Below are 24,864 nucleotides of genomic sequence, written 5' to 3'. Positions count from 1 at the left end.
CACCTTTGTCTCTATAGCTGCTATAAGGTTTGAATTAGGCCTTACTTCTATTCATGTCCAGGTGGAGTGGAGCCTCTTCAGTCTGTTTAAGAGACTACTGGTCCATGAACCGGCTTTCCATTGGGAAATGTGCAAATCTTGTGAAAGTAATTAAAAACCACTGTGAGAGAATTTTACAAAAAATCAACATGCACATAGATAACGCGATTCAAAATCTGATCAACGTTAAAAATCAGTTATTTGACCACGATTGGATCGAGACACATGAAAAATTACTTGGTTACAAATGTCGCGTCTCTCTCATGAACATAAACATAAAAAAAGGGGTGAGACTGCACTATATCTTATCAAATTTCCTGATAGACATCACAGGAAAATATTTTTTAACTTTAGATGGAATTTATTGTTAACCAAAGAAATTCTCACACAGCGTGGTATAATTACATCTGAAGATTCTGGGTGTAGATTTTGTAATCTGAAAGGCACTGTTGAATCGACTAGACATTTCCCCTCATTTTGTAAACAGTTAAATGAAAAAAAAATTGAAACCTGGGCAAAATGTTTCCCATTAATCAGTGGGTCGAAGAGATGCATATTTGTCAGAGACGTTATAGTGGTAGAACCACCTCAGACACTTTAGCTGTTGCAGCTTTCTTCAAATATTTAGAACTGCGTGAAAGAAGGCTTTATACTTCTGATTTGCTGGCCGTAGCCAAGTAGTATGCAGCCCACACCTTTCATATACTGCGGTCCCAGTTCAACCCACATTTTAGTGTTAACCTTCACCTATGTAAAGTTGAGTGGTTGTTTTTTTAAAGCTCTGCTAATTTAATATCTTTGATTGTTTTGAGCTCTATGTGTTTTGTGATTGTTAATATGTAGTGCTTTTAATTGCTTTTTGTACTTTTTATGATTCTGTTCTGATATATTTACTTTCTGTACTTTTAATGTGAATGATTTTGTAAAGGATTTTTAAACCATATGCAATTTTTAAAAAAAGAATGGGAAAAAAAATCTTTTCGTGGCTGCAGCCCGAAATGCTGGACGGGATTGCAGCAAACATGCGTGAGGAGCATCAGCAAGTACCTCAAAGCATAATTTTGCAAATCTGTCCTGTGTTGTTTTTTCCAAAGTGTCAAAATGTAAGTACAACACATTGTGATATAACTTTGGTTCCTGGGCAGTGGTCCTGGCCTTGAGAAAGGACAAATGTTATTTTGATTTGCTACTTCGGGCAGGCGGTATGGCCGAAGCCCTGGGTTTGAACAGGAAAACATATTCTTGCGGCTACAGCCTGATGTGCTGGACTGGATTACGACAAACCTGTGCGTGGAGCATCAGCAAGGACCTGACAGCATGCTTTTGAAAATCTGTCTTGTGTTTTTATTATTACCAAAGTGTAGTGGTAGTGGGCCTGGCCCTCGGCAAGGAGAATTGTCTACTCCGATTTTCTTATTGGGGCATGCGGCATTGGCTGAAGCCCTAGTTTTTAATGGGAAAAGAAAATTCTGGTCGCGGCTTCAGCCTGAAGTGCTAGACGGGATTGCAGCAAACTTGCGCGAGGAGCATCAGGAAGGACCTGAAAGCATGCTTTTGCAAATATGTCCTGTGTTTTCCATTTTGGAAAGTATAAAAATGTAAGTAGATAAAATTGTGATATAACTTTGCTGCCTGGGCAGTGCGCCTGGCCCTCGGCAAGGAAAAATGTCTACTCTGATTTGCTTATTGGGGAATGCGGCATGGTCGAAGCCCATTCCCCATGGATTGTGGAGACTGGCCATGGCTGCAAGCCATGAGCACTGGCAATTGGCCACATTATGAGAGCATAGTGAACACTGACAAAGAATGTAGGGTAGGTGCAGTGGATAACAAGGGTGGTTTGGTGGGGTTGGGGTCATGGTCGCACCTCATGCCCTAGGCAATTCAACCATGACTTGCATACCCAGCCTGCACTGCTGATAACGGCACACATCAGTACGCGTTGCAATAAATATGCTTGTTAAAGAAGGTTTATAGTTATTTCATATATGTTAAAAGAGGAACTATTAATAACTGATATACAGTGATGTAACATCATGAAACATTTTCACTCATAAAAACCTATGAAACTCACAGAAAAAACGTTGTTAAAGGGACGTTATGGTTACGTGCAATAATAAAAACCTATCAAATTCAGGGAAAAAACTTTGTTAAAGGGATGTTATGGTTACAATTAAAATAAAAAAATAATAGAAATTCACCAGTTATGGTAAGCTATGCAACCATAACTTGCACCACGGCCATGCACTGCTAACACTAACACCCAGGACATCAAAGATGATGTCAGAAATGACATCATCAATGACATCACTGATGACATCGCATATGATATTACTACTGCATAACAATGCATATGGAACGTCACTATAAGGGATACTGCTCACAGTCTCATTTACAAAATATCCAAGGTGACCACTAGCTTTGTAATAAACTACTCCATGTCACATAAAAGGTGCTTATTGAAAAAGAAACGTTGTAGTGAGTTTTTTTTTGTGAATACAGCAATCTAATAATGCATTAAAAGAAACAATGAATGCAGTATGGACCATAGAACTAAAGTATTCTTAAGATGGTATGTTTAGGTTGCACAATGATAAGTCGAAGCATATCACATTCTTCAAAAATGTATTGTCTGCATGGGACCTGCTTCTTTTTCTATGTATATGCATTATGACCTCAGGGTAAACCTTAAGGGAAAGAATTCAGAATATAGCACAAGGTCAAGCTTTATATGCACAGTACCTTTATCGTATGTGTATCATGGTTTCAATGTAGTATAACCACATTAAGTCCTTAGTTTAAAATTAATACTGTCACTAAAGAAAAACAACCACCCCAGATAGGTGATGTCATCAGTGATGTTCTCAAAGATGTCATTTGTGATGTCATCTTTGATGTCCTGGTTGTTAGTGTAAGCCGTGCATGGCAGTGGCGCGAATTATGGTTGCATAGCTTACCATAACTGGTGAATTTCTTAGTTTTTTTTATTTTACTTGTAAACATAACGTCCCTTTAACATAGTTTTTTCCCTGAATTTGATTTTATTAGTGCATCTTAACCATAACGTCTCTTTAACAAAGTTATTTCAGTGACTATATATAACATTTCACCTTTGTTTTCCAACTCTAGATCTTTTTTTGATTTATCTGGACTGCTGGTCTCTTCCGACACTTCTTCTGGACTCGCCCCCTTCTGCTTTAAGCTGGCTGATTCTCTCTGCTTTGATTTGATAAGCTCCATCCTGTAAGGTAGAAGTGAGACATGCATGATGTATTTGAGCAGTTATTGTATTAAAAATACACTTGCATAAGTCATTACATTTTTTGTAGGTGGTATTTAAAGTTATGGAGAATGGGTTTATAGTTCCCTTTGTTGATACAGAAAATGTAGTATTAGACACATCATTGTCCCTAATACACAATACACACATATACCCTAATTTAGAAGACCTTTTATGTTCATATTAACATATATGTCTCTAAATTGTCCGTGGGAACTGGCACACACTGTATTCACCATAGGCCTTGGCTGATGGGGAGATACCACATACGGCAGGGAAATGGTTAAGCGTTAATAAACCCATCTTTCAATACAGATTTTGAAATCGGTGTGTACTCAACACTCCTAAGTTGATTTGCAATATGAATATGAGTAACAGTGAGGTGGGTGGCAGGTGGTGCACCAAGCACTGCTCACAGAAACAATTTTTCCCTAAAATAAAAATGTTACCAAGAATTTGTTATTTTGCTCTCCCATCAGGTCCCCTTCCCCACAACTCCCAGTGAAAATTTGATTTTTCCACCGCACCCTCTGGAATGAGGGAAACCTTTGCTGCTTGTACGGTAACTATAGCAATCCCGGTTCATGACACCCAAGGCTACTGGATGCGCATGGCTTGTTCTAAGACAGCCCTAGCACACTCCGCTTTGAAACTGTCCCAATACATCTTTGAGTTAGAAGCAATACACAAACGCATATATTTCAGATGATTTATTTGACAGTAGAGAATGTCTATCAGGGAATAGTTGGCCTCAAACTGTGAGTTCCTGGCTAAAGATAATCTGTGGCACGACAATGATTGCACCGTCTCAAAAAGTGAACTCCAATGGAGTATCTGTGAAGCGGGAGGAGAAAAATCCTTCTGAATCTGACCCCAGACAGAAAGCGCATATTGATATAACTGCTTTTGAGAACTAAAATTGCCCACATAATAGAACCATTCGGTAAGCTTTTCGCTTCCCAAACTAGCTGCACCCAGCATATCATATGCCAATCTAGTGCTATCTCTTCCTATCTCTGTCTCTCACTCTCTCTGTCCCCCCCTCTCTCTCCCTGCATCTCTATATCATTCTATTTCTCTGTCACTTCTTATATGGGTGAAGGTCGCATTGGGGGTGGGAGGGTCTGTCAAAAGCAGATATTAAAAAAGGACATTATGTAATTGCATTAACAAGTGGCTCTATTTTTATAATGTTAATTTCTAATGATCACTTCCAGTATATATTTAGAGATATCAAGTCTGTTACACTTCTCTTACTGAGCAATATACAGCACATTATCAAAACCTATAATAACAACATACTGGAAAGTCTACTTTTTGAAAATACCCCTACGAGAATGGAGAAGTTGACATATAGCATTGGTGAGGATCCCAGCCAGCTTTGCAAATTCCAAGAGTGTTTTGAGAATATAAGAGTAACCAAACATCTTTATATTTGACAAATATTTCTGTGATAAAGGGGATGTATGCTTGAATCCCTACATAAATAATGCAGATTTGGCTTAGTGCGCCTTTTATTTTGCGCACCACTCACCCTAACACTGAAATGTTTGTAGCAATTTAGAACCATATATACTGATTCGGACAACAGCAGGATTGGCATGGGAGGGTAAATGGCTACAACTTCAGTTATCCCACTGGAGTGCAAGGGTCGCCTAGAGATGTGTTATTTACCTGCACAGAGTTTTAGCAGGGTCTCAAAGTAAGGATGGCTGTGAATATGTGCAGTTCCCAAATGCACAGACATCTAAATAGAAGAACAAATTACTTACCCTGTGTAATGCTCTTTTGACTGGATGTTCCTCCCACGCATTCCTCATCTTTGACACTCAAGTCTGCTTGCAGTTTGTTTTGGAAAAATTGTACATAGTATCAGTGCCGTGCAGCGTTGAGTCGTGGGCCTTGATGGCTTCCGCCTTGTCGTCGGCCATGACATCAACGCTGGTACAAGTAGCACGCTTGGCGACCGTTGCCTCAGTTCTACTTTTTCCTCTGCATGCTCTGCCGATGTTACAGGCAAATCCATCGTTGAAAGAGAGGAAGTTGTAACCACACAGACATTTTTGTCAAGTCAGACGGGAAGGATCGGAGGGCGATGAGGAATACGTAGGAGGAACATCCATTCAAAAGAACATTACCCGAGTTAAGTAATATTTTCTTCAAATGGACTGTGTCCTCCCACGTATTCCTCATCTTTGATACACTCCGAAACAGTCAGTATGCAGAGGTGGGTGAAAAGAAGCACAGCTACACCAAATGTGGCCTCCTAACCTGACACAGAGTCTAGGCAATAATATTTACTGAAGTTGTGTAAAGATTACCAAGTAGCCGCTTGATATCCTGCACAGGCACCCCTCTTTCAAGTGCCAAAGAAGTATCCACTCCTCGGGTGGAATGAGCCCTTAGCCCATCAGGCAAGTCCTTTCCAGCTAAAGAATAGCATTCTAAGATGCACAATATTATCCATCATGAAATAGTCTGTTTCGTCACAGCTAACCTGAATTTATGGCCTGTGTAGCCTATAAACATCCTGCCTGATATTTGCAATTCTTTAAATGTAAAAACCAAAAATCCTTCTAGGGTCTAAAGGTTGCAATCCTCCCCCTTAGAGGAGTGAAGTGGTGGATAGAAGGTAGGTAATACTATCTTTTGTGATAGGTGGAATTCTGATAACACCTTAGATACGAATGATGGACACACTCTCAATACCACCTTATCTATAAAGAAGGTAGTGAAAGGTGGTTTGGCGGAAAGAGCCTGCAGCTCATTCATCCTGCTGGCAAACGTTATTGCAGTCAAAAAGACTCCTTTAAGAGTCTGCATTCTGAGAGGGCAAGAATGTAGAGGTTCGAAAGGTGTCCCCATTAGATGTCTTAATACCAGGTTCAAATCTCAAACCCGTAAAATAAAAAGGACCGGTGGAAAAAGATTTGCCAGTCCCTTCAAAAACTGGATTAAAATCGGGACGACCTTGAAATAGGAGCCTTCATCCAGAGAACGCTTCAAAATTAAAAAGCGCCGTCAGGTATCCTTTAACCGTGGAGACTTGGAGCCCAAGATGTGCTAGATACAGCAAAAAAGATAATACTGCACAAGTATTAAAAGTGAAAGGATCAAAATTCATCTCCCTGCCCCAGCTGCAAAATTTGTTCCAACGGCAGCAGTACAGGGACTTCGGTGCATGCCTTCTAGCTGAGATCAACACCTCCATCACGTCTTCCGCAAGGTCCCAATCTTTGTATCTTACCCTTTCAGAAACCAGGCATGAAGATTCAGAGTACTCATTTCTGAATGAAGAAGGAGACCCTCCTCTTGCGAGAGCAAGTCCTCTCTTTGAGGAAGACGAATTGGAGGACATAGCCATCTCTAGAAGGTCCGAGCACCATGTTCTCCTGGCCCAATCCTGAGCCATGAGGGTCATGGATTTCCTGAACTTCCTTAACCTGCTGATGATATGAGGAATTACGAGGACTGGCGAAAATGCGTACAGAAGTGGAAATTCCCATTCCACCACAAACGCATCCCGTAGAACTCCTCTTTGAGGAAATTCTCTGGAGCAGATAGGTTGCACTTCCTGTTGACACTGGTTGCGAGCAGATCCACTTGAGGGGTTTCCCAAAGGGTGAAGATCTCCGGAAGGACTTCCTGAGTCAACTCCCACTCATGGGAGATCGAGCTCTGCCCTCTCAGAGCATCCACTGCTGTGTTTTCTTCTCAAATGAGATGAACTGACAGTAGAGAGATTCCTTCTCTTAGTGCCAAAAACCAGAGCTGCATTGCCTCTCAGCACAGAGGCAGTTACCCTACATCCCCTCTCTTGATGAAGTAGTAAATGGCCAGCGTATTGTCCGTCATTATCAGAAAACATTTCCCCCGTACTGAGGAAAGAAAGGCCATCAGTGCTGGTCTGATTGCTCTCAGCTCTAAAAGGTCGATGTGAAGTCTGGACTCTGACGGAAAGGACTGTCATGTGGACTCCCCATCCTGTAAGGGTGGCCTCTGTCACAATTGTCATCTATAGCCATGGTTTCCAAAAGGGTTCTCCTCTCATTATATTCTCTCGGCAGTGCCACCACAGGAGATCCTGGGCGACCTTGTTCAGGACCTGAAGTAGGTCTGTAATTCTGCCAGAGAATTGAGACCACTGGGATCTGAGAGCCTACCGAAGGGATCTCATTCTCAGATGGGATTTCGGCACCAGAAAAATGCAGAATGCCCTGAGGCCGAGCAACCTTAGGAAGTTGAAGGCCGGAAGATGTTGGGCACTCTGAAACTTTTGGACCACCTGCGAAAGATGTTGAACCCTCAACTCGTGAGGCGGGGCTTTTCCCTGTTAAGGGGTTCACTGTCCTTTAAGAGACAGGCAGACAGACCCACGTGAGCAAGTCACGTGGGTCATGACGTTGGAGCCGGGAGGAGGTTAAGGGGTTGCAGGACAGTTTTGTTTGGTATGTGAAATAAAGAAGATGTGTGTATTCTCCTTGGCGTGTGTTCCTTCCTTTCCAGGCCCTCAGGGTCCAACAACTGGCGACGAAGCCGCTGCCAACACGCTGAGGTCCTCCTCCTCCTCCTGCATAAGAGCGATCACACTCCATCGTGCCCACTCCTACGGCCGATTCCAGACTATGGCCAATTCCACGGCCGCGAACTCCCGATCCCAGGCCCCGCCTTCCTCCTCCTCCTTCTGCGGCCGAATCAGCTACGCAGGCCGGCGAACGACCGATACAGGGCCCCGCCTTCCCCTCCTCTCATTGCTGCCGACGAACTCTTCTCGGACGGCGCACACGTGGGAGTGTGCCGTCCCGACGCTGCACGGCAATCCGCCAGCGGCTGGAACCTGTCATACGGACTACGCAGCACAACAGGTGGGTGCCGCCCTTCCCCTACCGCTTCGCAGCGCTGATACGAAAAGAAAAAAATACAGAAGTTAGAGAAAATTACACATAATGTGGTGCCACAGTAACGTGCCCTGCATAAATCCTGCCTCCCCCACTGGGTAACATTGCACCTGCTGACCGTATCATATTCTGCACGGAGGATAGACCTCCTTACCAGGACCCACAGACTGTACCCCATGTGCGCCCAGCCTTAAGGCTCACAATTCGACGCGCATGGTCATGGTGCCATTAACCCTTACCAGCAAGCACCTGTGGACGGCAGATCCACCAACACCTAACCAAGGACACCAGTGAGGGGGCACCACCATCACCTCCAGACAGAAAGAGAGTGTCGCTCCCAACAGTACAAAGGCAGGATGAGTTCTCCCCCGGCTCAACCTGCTCTGGCCCAAGCTCCTCCAACCCCCCTCACGAGGTCTACTACCACTGCCTGGCGCATGCCACCTCCTTTCTCCATAACCCCGCAGGCTGACAAAGGTCTGTGGTGGGTCCAATGGCTGGAGGACTTTAACAACTTCATTGCAGCCGCAGGTGAAGAAAATTCCCCGAGACTACGCAGCATGTTCCTTAACTTAGCTGGAAATGAAATCAAGACACTCATCAAGACCATTCTAAGAGGTGAACACCCTGATTTTACAGCGCTGATCACAGCATTAGCCCAATAGGGATTACAAAAGATTCATGTTTAATCAGTGTACCCAGAGAATTGACGAGACAGTGGATGAATTCATCACCCGCCTACAACTAAAAGGTGCACACTGCCAATTTCACGCCTTCTCGCTCGATGAGGCATTCGCCTGCGAGTGATTGAAGGGCGTGCGTGTCAAACACTCAAAAAACAACTGCTCAAGAAACCGCTCACCATCGAAGAGGTTAGCGAAATGGCCAGAATCCTCGAAAGGGTGGACAGGCAGGCAAGGCAGATGTCAGGCAACACCTCAGCAAAACAAGACAAGGGTGAGACAGTAGTAGCGATCCAACCGAACAATGCAAGAACAGCAGATAGAACTGGAGGTAGCGGCTATATGATGACCCCAAAAACACGACAGTGCTACTGCTGTGGGATGGCTTTTCCCCCATGCAGGGACATGCCCTACACTCACCCAGAGGTGTGGAAATTGAATTGCAGCAGAGAAGGCCATTTCCAGTCAGTCTGCAGGGAACGCAGGCCTTTTCCCACACCACGCATGCCTGAAACACCAAAGTACAAGACATACAACCGGAACCCACAAGCACAGACGTATCAGATGCACCCATACCAACAAATCCCAAGAAGATATGTTACAGTGGTTGAAGATGTCTGCCCAGATGATGATACCCAAGATAATGAAACACATGACCAGACTTCACGAATTCAAGATGAATATGATGGACCACCACCACACCAATACTACTACGGAATGGCACAGCAGAGGCTAGAATACAAGAGTGACCAATACGACCAATATACACAAGATGAATATGTGAATCTCATCATGGAAGAAAGAGAAGTCAGAGAAGCACCCAGAATCCCTGTAGAAATAGGCAGCAAACATTTCTGCTTCTTAGTTGATTCAGGGGCCACTGTGAATATAATGGGAGAGAAGGAATTTCACCAAATCCCTGAGAAACCAGTGTTTACCCAAACAATCTCCAAAATATTCCAGTGGGGAGCAGACGTCCCTCTACAAGCCATCGGATCCTTTGCACGCCGGCTCATCCATGGCGATCGTTCCACAACAACTGTCATCCATGTAATCCGAAGTCCAACCAAAGGAAGATGCCTTCTAAGCTACCGGACAGTGTCATGCTTGGGCCTGATAGACATTCACGTGTGGGAATGCGACACCATCCGCTAGACAGCTCCAATCCACGGTGCCAGAGATCAAGTATGCAACAGATGGAACAGTCTCTCGCCAGTCAATACTATAATGGAACAGACAATAATAAATGAATTCCCACTCTTGTGCAAGGGACTGGGCAAAATGAAAGGCTTGCCCATGAAACTACACATTGATCCATCTGTCCGACCCGTTCCCCAACATCCAAGGAGAGTTGGATTTCATCTGCAAGCAGCAGTGTCGGCTGAACTCAACCAACTGTTGGAAGACGGAATCATCGAACCAGCCACAGCTCCGACCCCTTGGGTCTCGCCATTAGTGATCATGCCGAAGGAAGGAGACTGCCTAAGACTCTGCGTGGACATGAGGATGGCCAATACTGCCATCCAGAGAGAGCAACACTCGGGCCCATGAATAGAGGACATGATTGTCCAACTTAACAAATCTGTTCTCTTCTCCAAGCTTGACCTCAACCAGGGGTACCATCAGATGGTGCTCCATCCGGATTCAAGGGGCATTACCACTTTTGCCACCCATGATTGACTCTTCCGATATAAACGCTTACATTTTGACATCTCATCTGCCGCTGAGATATTTCACGAGGCCATCAGGCAAGTCATTTGGCCAATCCGCGGAGCACTGAACTACAGTGATGATATTCTTGTGTTTGGCAGATCACGGGAGGAACATGACGAAGCCCTCCGTGCAACCTGCAGCGCTGTTCAAGGGGCGGGTCTTACCCTCAACGTTGACAAATGCCATTTCAGCAAGACCAAACTGACATTTTTCGGGTACATCTTCTCTGCCGAAGGCATGACCCCTGATCCCGACAAAGTCTCCACCATCTTCAACCTACAGGAGCCCAGCCAAGTAGCAGAGGTGCGATCATTTCTTGGCATGGCGGGATACTGTGCCAGATATATCCCACACTATGCCACCATCATGGAGCCTCTACAACGGTTTCTACAGAAGGAGGTTCCATTCATGTGGTTAGCGGAATGTCAAGGGGCATTCGATACTATTAAACAAGCCCTAGCTGAAGCCAGAAAGCGCACCTACTTCAATCCGGAGTGGCATACAGAGGTTATTGTGGATGCAAGTCCTGTGGGACTGGGTGCCATACTGGCACAGACCAATGGGATTGATGCCCACCCGAGACACATATTGGCATATGCCAGCAGAGCACTAGCACTGCCTGAGTCGGCATTCTCACAGGCTGAAAAAGAGAGCTTGGCGGCCGTATGGGCATGTGAACATTTGCACAACTTCGTGATAGGCAAGAAGTTCCCCCTCATCACGGGTCACCAGGCCCTGCTGTCGTTATTTGGTAACCCCAGGACAAAAATGCCTCCTAGAATCGAACTATGGGGCATTCGACTCCAGGAGTATGACTTTGAAATCATCCATCGACCCGGGGGTGAGAACAACCCGGCTGATTATTTGTCCAGGCATTCCACAGGCAAGCCGTTACCGAGACCTGGAGACACTGAATATATCAGCTATGTGACCACAAACGCACTTCCCCCAGTGATCTCACTGGAGACCATTGCCTCGGCCTCAGCTGCAGACCCCTCCATGGCCTTGGTGATCAGTCTCACCAAGAACAACAAATGGAAAGACTATTGTCGGGCTGTATTGACACATCCAGGAGCATGCAGGGATGAACTCGAAAGACTAGCAAAAGTGTACACGGAACTGGCCATAAAAGACAATACAATACTCCTGAGCTGGTGTAGACTCGTCGTCCCAGCTAGCCTGCAGTTGGATGTCATCAAGACGGCCCATGAAGGGCACCGTGGGGCAGACAACACCAAGAGACAGCTCCGATGCCACGTGTGGTTCCCGTTCCTGGATGCCATGGTGGACCGTTTGGTGAGAAACTGCGGAGCGTGTCAATGCAAGGCCAAAGCTGAAGCTCTGACCCTGTTGCAACCAACACAGATCCCGGATCACCCCTGCGAGAAAGTTGCAGTGGACCTTTATGGGCCCCTCGAATCAGGGGAATATCTAGTGCTGTTCATTGATGAACATTCCAGGTTTCCAATTGTAAAAAGCTCCACATCCACGGCGTTTGCCCATGTAGCAACTATCTTCTATGAAGTCGTGAGCGAGTGGGGAATACCAGACACCATCAAGTCGGACAACGGTCTGACATTTAGCGGTCATGAGTTTGCGGCATTTGCAAAACACATGGGGTTTAAATACCAAAACAACACACCTCGCTGGCCCCAGGCTAATGGGATGGCCGAAGGTTCATGGCCTCGATCAAGAAGACCCTACAGAGAGCCTGCATTTAGAAAACCGACCCTCACCAAGCGCTCTGTCGCATGCTTCGAGATTACCGCAACACACCCCATGAAGCCAATAACAAGAAGCAGGCAGAACTGTCAGGGTCCGGCTTGACTGAATTCCACAGGAGCTGATGCTGGCCCCACAGACCCTCACCAGGAGTTCACCTCTCAACCCTTAAACATAAGCTGAGCTGAAAACCCCAAGAAAGGGAAAGGGGAATTTGGAGAAAATAACGGAGACACAGCTGCCCTTCAACCGTCTGGTAGGCTCTGGTATCTGTGATAAACAAATACACCTGGTTACTAATATAATAAGAAAACTTCTTTTCTAAATTATGCTAAATAAATTCTAAACTCTTTACCTCTTAAACCTCAGTAAAAGACTTAGAGGTTAGTAACCTTTGTGGAATATCTTGTAAATATATCTTGTATTGTGCAAATAGTTCAAGCCAACCTAGTCTCTTTAGAATCCTAAAGTGATGGCCTTTGCAACATCTTTTCAGAATTAGATATTCTTCTTACTTCAAAGTTCTTCTGATCTTATGTAGTTTTCAATGCTTACATAAATTGCAGTCTTTCTCTGAAAACATTGAGTTCTATTTGCATAGATTACTTTAAATTATATTCTTTAACTTCCTGGAATACTGCTTTCTTTCTGCGTGTGAATTGTTTTCCTTATTTACACATTTACACAAAGAACGTATAGTTTCTTCCTTTACTAGCGTGTGCGATAAACACGTGAAATCAGAAGACGTGAAGAGTTGTCCTCGCGTGTAAAATACACACACGATTATCTTAAAAAACCCGCGCGCGTGAAAAAATACGTAAACGCGATAAAAATAACACGCGCTGATAAAAATGGACTCGCGCTCTATCGCAACCCGACACGCGCTTTCTCTTGAGACGTATTTCGCGTAAAAAATATACACGCGCTAAAGTTAACTTGCGCAATTCTTTTAGGCACGCGCTCTATCGCAAACCACACGCGCTTTCTCAGGAAACGACTTTCACGTGAAAAAATGTACACGCGCTAAAATTCACACGCACATTTCTTTTTGGCACGCGCTCTATCGCAAACCACACGCGCTTTCTCAGGAAACGACTTTCACGTGAAAAATGTACACGCGCTAAAATTCACACGCGCAATTCTTTTTGGCACGCGCTCTATCGCAAACCACACGCGCTTTCTCAGGAAACGACTTTCACGTGAAAAATGTACACGCACTTTAAAAAGAACACGCAAACGGCAACTTGCGAGCTCGCGCACACATTAAACAGTCTTGAAGAACATTTCACACAGTTAATGAACTTTAAAATCCTACGCACAATCTTCAAGCTTGTTTTCCTTATAATAACTTTAACTGTAATGTCTCTTTTCTCAAATGAACTTGAAACTTGTTTACTCTTTAAGTTTTCTTATAAAAGAAAATGAAAGTGCTCTGTGACAATCTCAAAATCTTTAAAAGAACGATCCCACCTGATGACTTCTTGTTCAAATTGGATCAGCAAACGATATTCTTACTTTGGTAGATTTTCTGAGCTCTGGAAAGGCCTTACTTAAGGAGCTTAACTAATACACAACCAGCCACTGAATTTCTCTGGATGAAAGGCAGTTTAGAATCTTGCTCATCTCCCAAGAATCAAATCCATTGTCCTCTCCACCAATCAGGCAACCAAACATATCATTGTTTCTTTAACCAATCAGAGTAAGTTTCTTTCACTCCATCTTGACTTGGGCAAGCACAATGTTAATTCTATGAACAAACTCTTCCTGTTACTAAACCAGCCAGTTCTAAAAGCACAACTAACCCAGCCAGCTCTAAAGGCAAAATGTTAATCTTGTTACTCTTCCTGTTATGAAACTAGTCAGTCCTGACAAGAACTCATGATAAAATATCAGGTCCGCACACGAATCGTACGGCATCCGGCAAGTCAGCCAGAAGCAGACCAAGAGATCTTAATAAGAGATGCTGAACGGAAAGAAAAGGCTTGTGTAGAGACTGATGAAAGGAGAGGGGCTCGACCAAAGTAATTTCAAATAGGGGATGAAGTGCTGGTACAGCAAGCCATGGTCAGGAAAACTGATTCCCGGTTTGCCCCGAAGCCCCTACAGGTCACTGCAGTCAAAGGAACCATGGTGACCACCGCAAACACTAAGAAAGTAGTAACGTGGAATAGTTCATTGTTCAAACATGTTGTCACTGAAGAAGTTGAAAGAGCTCCACCTCCTGATCCAGAGCCGCACGACGTCAGAGACAACTTGTGGACACCCCCTAGGTTCTCACCTCGACCTGAGATGAAGAGAGCTGAGCGACTAGAAGGAAGTCCAAGCGAAGGCCCGAGCAGTCGGCCTCAACGGGTTGTCAAGAAACCACTGCGCCTGGTCGTGGAATGTTGAGGAGGAAGCAAGGACATTTGTCCGGGGGTGTTGTTAAGGGGTTCGCTGTACCTTTTAGAGACAGACAGACAGACAGACCCACGTCAGAAATTCAAGTGGGTCATGACGTGGGAGGAGGGAGGAGGTTAAGGGGTTGCAGGACAGTTTTGTTTGGTATGTTAAATAAAGAAGACATGTGTATTCTCCTCGGCATGTGTTCCTTCCTTTCCAGGCCCTCAGGGCCCAACATTCCGAGGATGAATCCAGGGCTGCTCCGATAAACGGAAGCTTCTGAAAAGGTGTCAAGTGGGACTTTTTGAAGTTCAGGGAGAAGCCCATCTAGTGGCGAACTAGACAAGTCTGACTCGGGTGATTTTGAGCCTGCTTGGGAGAACAAGCTCTGATCAGCCAGTCGTCTACGTAGGGGAAAATGTGAATCCCTTCCCACCTTGGACTTTCTGCCACCACTGCCATGAGCTTGGTGAAGACCCTCAGTGCTGAGGTGAGCTTGGACGGAAGAAGCTCAGGTACTTTCTGTGTTTCTGATGAATAGGCACATGAAGTAAGCATCCTGAAGGTCCAGTGACACAAACCAATCCTGGAATCGAAGGGCCTGAAGGATTTGCGCAAGAGTTACCATCTTGAACTTGTCCTTTCTGAGAAACTTGTTCAAGCGTCTCAAGCCCAAGATAGGTTGCGCTCCTCCGTCCTTCTGGGGGACTAGGAAATAAGTAGAGTACCATCCCAGACGCCTCTCTGCTGCAGGTACTAACTCTACCACATCTTTCTCCATCAGAGTAAAGATTTCCTGTAGGAGGAGCAGATCTAGGTTTTGTCAAAAAAGGGAGGCAGTAGCCATGGGCCGCTGGCTGCAGCGCCCAAGCATCAGTGGTTATGCCCTGCCAACTCTCCAGATGCTGAGACAAGCTGCCCCGCACCACAGTCTTGTGTGCAAAGGAATCAAAGGGGTTTTGAAGGTGTTGCAGCTGTAGCTGAGGGCAAGACAGTTGAGGCTGAGAGGCAATTTCTTCCTCCTCTACCCCTACACCCACGTGGGGTCCTCCTATGGCCCCTTTGAGAGGATTGGCCCCTTCCTCTTGAAACAGATGAACACAATCAAAATGGATGTCCTCTCCATTTCTGTAAAGAACCCTGAGGTTGGGTAGGCTGGTGACTTGCCGCTCCTAGAGAGTTTGCCGCTGCTTTGGAAACTTGTAGCTTCTCCAAGCTGTCATCAGCCTTTTCTCCAAATAGCTGGCAACCATCAAAAGACATGTCCATCAAGCATGCTTGGACATCAGGCGCAAAACCCGATTTTCGGAGCCATACAAATCGTCTTGAGACTGTGCTGGCTGCCAAAACTCTGGTAACCACATCTGCTGAGTCTAAACCGGATTGTAGTGACTGGCAAATGGCCTCTTTGCCATTTTGAACCAAGTTAAGGAATCCTTCTCTCTCCGCACCCTTCCTAAGGTGTGGGTGTACTTGGCCAAAGCACAAGTTTCATTGATGGATTTCAGGGCCATACCTCCAGCACTAAAACCCCTTTTTCCTGGGATACCAATCTTTTTAGTATCTCTATCTGGTGGTATAGAAGGGTATGCAGATGCCCTCGAAGAAGAGGTTGTCGCCTGCACCACCAGACTCTCTGGTGTCGAGTGTCTGGATAAGAATCCCCGGTCCACAGAGGCAGCTCTATATTTTTTTTAAACTTTTTTATTCACTGCCAGTGTGTAGTCAGTCTTAAGCCAGTTCTCTAAGACCCAGGGCCTTAGTGCAGTATGAAATGGTATTACTACTTCTCTTGGGGGACCACTGTCCAGGATGTCAGTGAGGCCATCCTTTTCTATTATGGCAGCCAGTTTCCCCCATCCAAGATACTCAGTAAGTTTGCTCATCACTGATCTATAAGAAGGGTCAGAGTAACCTGACACTTCCAGATTGGCAAAGTTAGTTTCAGGTGAAGTTTCTAAACTACTAGCCTCATTTAAAGTCTGGAAAAGATTTTAATTTTAGATTCCTCCGAAACTAGTTTCTCAGGTGCATTTAGCATACCATATTCGTACCCAATGGGTACATCTTGGTCCTCCTACTCCTCAAAGATAGATTCCATAGACCTGGAAAAATCAGGCCTTGGTAGAGGTTTAAAGAACTTTGATGCCTAAACAGGAGGTTTCGAAACCTTGACAGTGTCGAGGGCGTCAGAGTAAGGAGCGGCGCTGAGGGCTTTGCAGATTTTGATGAATGCTTCCACATGGACTTCGAGGGTCCAGGTATCTGTCCTCTAGCGATCGTCGAGGAATAAGAACCCGATTTCTGCCTGTGTCTCAAAGAAGACTCCTTCGACTCATGTCAAGGAGACTTTCTTACCAGGCTCTCTGGCGCGTGAGAAGCAGAGGCTACATGTGCCCTGCCGGTCTTGTCAGACACAGTGAACTGAGGAGACTTTTTCTGCTCTTTCGGAGGGGCACTTGCAGGGCCACTCGCAGTCGCATTTTTTAACTGAACCTTTTCCCAGTCAGTGGGGGTCAACGACTTACTAAGTAAAGTGACCGTTTTGTCAGCCGAGAAGGAAGAAGACGAGGACGACCTGTGGCGTTGCTTCTTTGACTTTTTATGGGAGGAAGATGACGAGTGTTGAAACCTCAACCTTTTGGTGATTTGAGTACTTTTTCATCAGGAAGACATCCCTCAAGTCATCCGAAGAGCTCCTTTTTGAGGGGGCAATAGAAAGGGATGCAGGTCCACTATGAACATTTTTGCCCCACAATCAGAGCACTGCTTGAATCCCATCTTGGGTTCAACATCTTCTCGATTTCTCAAAGTAAATGCAGTAACAATAGGCTGAGGCGAAAAACCGTTCGAAGCTTGACAGCATGCGGAAAAACTAAACTGAAGCAATGGTCGCTGTACGTTTCTACTTATACCAACGTCGATGTCACGGCCGAGGTCAAGGCAGAAGCCGTTGAGGACCACGATTCGATGCCGCACGTCACCCAATACTATGACACATTTTTCCTAAGCAAGCTGCAAGTAGACTTGAGTATCTAAGATGAGGAATACGTGGGAGGACAAAATCCATTTGAATTACATATATATATATATATATATATATATATATATATATATATAACAGAAACAAAAGAACAGCCATATACGCTTAAAGCCACATACCTTTTAACTGATGGCCTGGGATTTTAGGAACCAATGTGACACAGTGAATTTTTCATCTTCCAACCTGGGAGTTTGTTTCATAACAGTCTGGACCTTTGGGGACCGCTATTTAACGTGCCTTCTTTGGTTCTGTAACTATCCATAATAAGCAATTCCTACAGAAAAATATATGGTTTTCGAGATGCTAGATTTTCTCTTGTGGACAATCAGCCAATAACATAGAGGTGAAGGTATTTACCATATTGAAAATATGGAGGAATTAGCAGGGATATGATCTGATTTGTAGATCAGAGATCTCGAAAAAAAGAATGGAGCAATGTGGGGCATTGTGTTAGAAGCAAGATATTAACCTGTCTTAGAAGACAGAAGATTTTCAAAAGGGTTTCAGAAAAAAGGCACGCTGAAAAGACTACATGACCAGTAGACATAGGTTCTTCCAGTGGTCATACTGATCAGGTTAGTTGAAGGCAAAGATGATTTTCAAAGTGAAATTGGTGGATGCATTCTGGTATTAAGCCACAAATATTCTATATGGGAAAACAGTGGGACAAACAATAGGCAACTCTGAAATGAAGATCTTGAGGGTAGATGTTAATTGAAATCCTAATGTGACTTGACTGTCAAAACCAGGACTGCTTTTTAACCTCAAGCAGGTTCACAGGTGGTAGCACCGTGTGCACTCATAATTCCCAGCGACATTCTCTAAAGCGTTAATGCATGGGATTAGAAACACGTAGGAAAATGTTATGGTATTTCGTAATTTATTATGGGAAACTAGATCTTTATAAATGAATACAACATGAAAACATCTCTGCACTTAAACAGAGACGGAAATTGAAAGCCTTCACACAAAAAGGTCCTAAACCACGCTCTTTATATTCATGAAGATTCTGTTAACTTACTGTTTTTTCATTGCAAGAGAAGATTTTTTCTCTTCTTCAAGTCTGATGGCAACCATTTTCTTCAACTTTTCTTCAAACAGCTCAGCTCCCCTGCAATATTTAGGCAATTAGAAATATCAGCTGTTGAACCATTTTTAGAACTGTGGCTGATTTATCTCAAACTACCATTTAGAACGTAGATGACACTAACACCCTCATTCTCCCCACAGAGTACAATCCCTCGCTAGTAGACTGACCGCAACCTCATCCTCAGGTTGGCCTATTTCTGGAGTTTCTCATTGATAGTCGTACGGAAGAGAGGTGAATCCGTTCTTTAATGTACAATGGAGTAAACAGATAAGTTATATATCGGTCATTCAAAGGAGTGTAAGAGTCCATTATTAACCATCCCATTTTGCTCTGTGTATAGTTTTCAATAAGAGTGGAAAGCAGCATTCCACTGGCTTTACTATGTGCTCCTTAACACCAGTTACACTAGTGGATATCTGCATACAAACGCAGAAACTAGAAAAGACCTTGGAGATGGATTCTTTATGTTATTATGTACAATGTGACATACCTGATTTTATTTCTATGAGGACAAATTGTTAGTGTAACTGATTGTCTCCAAAAGACAACTACTCTGGCCATGAAACTGAAGCAATATCCCAAGCATTTTAAACCACCAAAACACATAGAATACATTTTGTAAGCAACCACTTCAATGTCCAATGGCCATGCACAGTTGAGGGAAGCAGGGAGTGTGCACCTTACCTTGAGGCCAGGATTGTAGAGGCCTTCAGATCTGCTACGACGTACAGGAAGTAGTAGCTTGTAAAAACCCTACGCTGGAGCAGAAGGAATGTGAAGCAGATAGCATCCCAGACAATTCCAGCCTCATTTTTCGGAAGCTCACATTTGTCATCTGTAGCGGATGCTGTGTGGAAGGAAAGAAGTGATTCTGTTTTACAAGGTTCTCTCATCGAGTCCATAGCAATTACTTCTTTACAAGTGCAATCGTATGACTGAAAGTCATTATGACTTTGGAGAGGAAGATCTTTCCCAGTCCTCTTTAAAACCTTCATGTGTCAATGAAGGAGATAAAGGACATCTTGGCCTCTAACCCTGGTCACCCTATCACTGACACCTACTCCAGCGCTTCCCACAGACAGACCCTCACGGACATCCTCTTTATCGTTCCCGCGCCAGATCTATGGACTCTTCATGTGATCTCTGTGCTCTCTCCTGTCTCCTCCTCTCCCATTAATGGTGGCACCCGCTGAGAAGTTCTCATGGCTCCCTTCGACTCCTCTTAAGTCATCATTAATGTCTACCTTAATGGCACCGTCATGGTCCAAGGCCCTCAGGCCAATCTCCTCCTCTTTGATAGGCGCTTCCCTTGCCTCATCAATTTCCTTTCATCTCCTGCTGTACCCTCCTCTCCCCCTTTGGCTACCTTACCCTCTCCTCCTTCCTCTTCTGCCCCATCTCGGGCTCCCTCTTCACCTCTGCAGGGCATACCTCTGATTTGTACCCCTCCCCGGAAGGTCTTTAAGGCTGGCAACCTTCTTCATCTTGCCACTCTCAACTCTCGCCCCGCTGTCAAACACTCCTCTGACATCTGCCACCTCCTTGAAGAACTTGATTTCAATGTCCTCGGTTTTACCGAGACATGGTTCACAGCCAGCTCTGTCACGAGCTTTGACACTCTACTCCCGGATGACTACAAGATCCTCTCTGCCCCTAGATCCACTCAGCCCGGAAGGGGTGCAGCCCTGAGTGGATTCCTGCCTCCATCATTCTCACTCAGGCATACTCCTCTTTCGAATGTCTTGTCTGCAGGCTCTCTTTCTCTCTTTTATCCACTCCCTCACCGTGGCTACTATATACAGGCCTCCTGGTCCGATCTCCTCTTTTCTCTCCGAATGAGTGGACCTCTCCTCCTCCCTCCTGGCCTCAACCACACAACTCCTCCTTCTTGGAGACCTCAATATCCATCTAGACTCTCCTTTTCCTTTTTCCTCCTCAGTACTCGTCTGTGACCTCTGTGATTCTCTCTCCCAACTCACTCTGCAGGGCACACACTCGATGTCCTGATCTCCTCTGACCTGCCCCTCTCCATTCCTCTAACTACCTCTCTCTCCTGGAGCGATCATTCCCTCCTCTGCTCTCATCTCTCCCTCTCTTCCCACCAGGTCATGCTTCCCCCAACACTGCAACCTACTTTCACGGACATCCGGCCTATAAATAGTTTGTCAGTAGAGGCTTTCGCCGCCTCCTTCTCTGCCACCCCATCTCCTCTGGCTGACTCACACCCTGACATAGCCCTGTCTACGCTCTACTCCTCCATTTCCGATACTCTTGATGCTCTTGCCCCTGTCACGAGGATCCGCTTGAAGTCCAAAGCCAAGTGCAATTCTTGGTATGACTCAGACATAACTACACTTAAACATAAGTGTGGGGTGGCTGAGAGGAAATGGAGGGCTTCTTGCTCATCCTCCGACAAACTGGCCTGTCGCCTGCTCCATAGGCAATACCGACTCTCTATCCACACTAAGAAGCGAGCCCACATCCAAGCCTGTGTCTCTGTGGCATCTAACAACTCGGCTGAACTCTTTCAAATCTGCAAGGGACTTGCCAACCCTGCTGCAGTCTCTACTTCTTTTTTTTTTAAACTTTGTTTTTATTAGCATTTTTCAATATAACAAACCTGGTACATTGTGAGAATTGAAATAACATCACCATCAAACCCCGGGACCTCCCCCCTGCACCCCCTGGTCCCCCCACCCAAACTCCGACCCTCCCCCGATCAGTGTCTAGTCAAACAGTACAATCACTGGAGCATTACTTTGGAGCTTATCCGTTCGGTGCCTGGGAGCTGTACTTAGCATTCATGTCGGTGTTGGCTGTGTTGCGTCCGCTTTCCCTCGGGCCGCGGATGCCCCATTGTCCTCAGGTGGCGCTCCTTGTGCACCCCACCCTTCCCATGCCAGGGTGATCCCGCAATGTCAGTGTGCGTCCCATCCCCATGCCTGGTGTATTCCGTACCAGTTGGCTTGGAAAGTGCTAGACTCATTGTTGACCATGGCCGTGAGTTTGTCCATGAGAAACATGTTCTTTAGCTTTTTCAGCCAGTCTTCTTTTGAGGGGGTCTCCGGGCTCTTCCACCTCTGCGCTAGGGCTACCCTTCCTGCCTGCAGCATTGTTTCCCACATTCTTGGGTACCTATGTATTTCCGCTTCCTCCGGTGGGAGGCCCAACAGCATCGTCAACGGGTTTTGTGGGAGTATTTCGTCTGTGACCTCCGCCATCCATCCCCGTACATTCTCCCAAAACCTCTGCACCTTCGGGCAGAACCACCACATGTGACCCCTTGTTCCCACTTGACCACATCCTCTTGATAGTTTCAACGGATCTCTGTGCCATCCATGCAAGATTTAAAAATTGTGCTCCATGTCTGCCGTAAATAGGTTCCAATGGAATGCTATTTTGAATATCCTGGACCATGCGTCCTCTGTGAGAGCCTCTCCCGCCAAGTCATTCCAAAACCCGCGAAATCCCCATCTCCCCTCCAAGTTTACGGTATTCATAATTTGTTACATCTTGGACACTGCCCCTTTCCTTGTTGTCGCCGTGCCTAATAACTTTTTTCGAAGGGGGTCAGCTGTCTCTGCAGGTTCTGGCCCCATGTCTGGTCACTGAGAATGCCCTTTAGGTGCAAGTGTTCGAAAACAGAGAGGGACCCCCGCACGAGAGACCCACCCATCTCCTCGTAGTCAAGGAACTCGCCTTCCTTGAACAGTTGCCCTGCCCATTCCAGTCCCCCATCCGACCAAGATTGAGCGTTCCTAAAACCCCTGCTCCCTAGTTTGAGCGGGTGGCCCCAGAGCGAGGACATAGTGAGGTGTGCGGTTGTGGGCCCCTCCTTCCAGATTGACCAGAGTACTCCCAGGGTTGGATGGGTCCTCAACCTGCTCGGGATGAACTTACGCGGCATCCACAGAAGGTCGCACACTTTTAGAGGGTGGGCATCCATATCCTCTAAGCATGACCAGTAGGTGCCCATCCCCTCGCTCATTTGTTCCAAAAGGACGCACAGCTGGGCGGCCCGGTAGTAAAATAGGAAGTCCGGCAGCCCGAAACCACCCTCCTCCCTGGGTAACGTTAGAGTGGCCCTCCCTATCATCGGGGACCTACCCTGCCATATGAATTCCCGTACTACCTTCTGTAGGTCCCGAAATGTTTGATCGCGGACTCCCGTTGGGAGAGCTGTAAAAAGGTACAGCAGTCTCGTCAGGATGTTCAATTTTACCGCCGTCATGCATCCATACCAAGATAAGATCATTCCGCCCCACCTCCTCAGGTCCGATGTAATCCCTGTCATTATGGGGCCATAATTCGCTGGAGCCAGATTTGCAAGGTTTCTGGTGAGGAGCACCCCCAAGTATCTAATGGAGTCCCTCCCACCGCAATCCCCCTGTAGCTATCCAAGTGGTCCAGCTCCGGATCCCCGATCCACATGGGGAGTAGTACTGACTTTGAAGTTTTACATTTTAGCCACAAAAACCGACCAAAGGTCACCATTAGGGCAAAGAGGGGGGGGGAGCGAGGAGCTGGGCTCCACCAGGTATGCCAGGATGTCATCGGCGAACAGGGAGAGCTTAAATTCCACTTCGCCTCTTTGGATCCCCTTGATGTCGGGGTGGGCATGCACCGCTATGGCCAGGGGCTCCACTGTTAGAACATATGTCAAAGGGGAGAGTGGGCATCCCTGTCGTGTCCCCCGCGTGAGGGGAAAGGATCTGGACAGTTCTCCATTCACCTGTACTCTCGCCGTTGGGGCTCGATATAGGGCGGATACCCAACTCCTGATGTGTGCCCCGAAACCCATTTTTCGGAGGAGAAGTTCCATGTATCTCCATTCTACCCTATTGAAAGCTTTCTCGGAGTCCAGGGAAAGCAAGCTTGCCTCAAGGTTTGACTCCTGGGCATGATGGATTAGGTCTATCGTCTTCCTGATGTTATCTGAGCCCTGCCTGCCCCCTATGAATCCTACTTGATCCCCGTGAACCAGCTTGGACATTATCCCTTTCATCCGTTTTCCCACTACCTTGGCCAGGATCTTGACATCGATATTGAGAAGGGATATCGGGCGGTAGGAGGAACAGTCGGTGGGATCTTTACCCTCTTTGGGGAGAACCACTATTATGGCCCTCATCATGGTTTCTGGCAAAGTGCCACCATCTAACACCGCGTTGAACACCCTTACCAAATGAGGAGCTAGGGTGGACCGGAACCTCTTATAAAAATATACTGAGAAGTCGTCCTCACCGGGGGACGTCCCCACCTTCATCCCACTAATCACGTGCTCCACCTCTTCCTCCGTCACCCGGTCCTCCAGGCCCTCTGCCATTTCGCCTGACAAGGCCGGGACCCGGATGGAGTCCAGGAAGCCCTCTATCTGTGCGTCTTCCCCGTGGTACACGAGTACAGCTGTTCATAATAATGGCGGAAGGCCGCTCCTATCTTGGGGGTACCACGGTCTAATGTCCCCTGTTCGTTCCTAACTGCTTTCACCGTCTTGCCTCTCTGGACCTCCCTTAGCTTCCAGGCCAGGATCTGTCTGCCCTATCCCCCTTTTCATAGTACTTTTGTCTCACCAGCTGAAGACTCCGTTATGTCTTATGCAGCAGGAGATCTTTCAGCTGGAGCCTATAGTCTTCCAAGGATGCCACCCGCTCCCTCTCTAGGGGTTCCTCTGGGGGGGCCTCCCGGTTGGAGCTGGGCTATTTTTTCTCTTAGGGACCTTTCCTGGGCTTCTCTCTCCCTTTTTCTCTGGGCTCCCAACTTAATGAGGACCCCCCGCATGGTCGCCTTGAAGGCGTCCCACAGCACGTGCGCGCCCACCTCTCCATTGTCATTTAACTCAAAGTACTCTGTGATGGCGTCCAGCACCTCCTGGGCCTGGGCTTCGTCCTTCAACAAGGAGTTGTTGCATTTCCATCGCGCTTTACTGCCACACTGCCATCCCCCCGCTATGATGACACGGACCAGGTCGTGATCAGACCAAGGGACCGGGTCGACCCTGTGGCCAGAGACATATG

The 24,864-nt window shown here is 46.2% G+C and overlaps 1 protein-coding gene across 1 annotated transcript in view; it reads right to left on the bottom strand.

Annotated features, from left to right (window-relative positions):
• Positions 1–24,864, bottom strand: part of LOC138579901 (piezo-type mechanosensitive ion channel component 2-like) — a 2,232,767-nt gene that overhangs the window by 895,885 nt on the left and 1,312,018 nt on the right. Inside the window, exons 28-30 of the mRNA XM_069650129.1 lie at positions 19,535–19,697; positions 18,782–18,871; positions 3,150–3,280 (exon numbers count right to left, since the gene is read on the bottom strand). Of these exons, the coding sequence (XP_069506230.1) occupies positions 3,150–3,280; positions 18,782–18,871; positions 19,535–19,697 (384 nt within the window). The remainder of the gene's footprint in view (positions 1–3,149; positions 3,281–18,781; positions 18,872–19,534; positions 19,698–24,864) is intronic.

The sequence above is a fragment of the Ambystoma mexicanum genome, chromosome 3p, assembly GCF_040938575.1.
Source record: "Ambystoma mexicanum isolate Mex_15411 chromosome 3p, UKY_AmexF1_1, whole genome shotgun sequence".
Classification (NCBI taxonomy): domain Eukaryota; kingdom Metazoa; phylum Chordata; class Amphibia; order Caudata; family Ambystomatidae; genus Ambystoma; species Ambystoma mexicanum.
The sequence above is the reverse complement of the archived record's forward strand: the minus strand, read 5'-3'. Positions and strand labels throughout refer to the sequence as shown.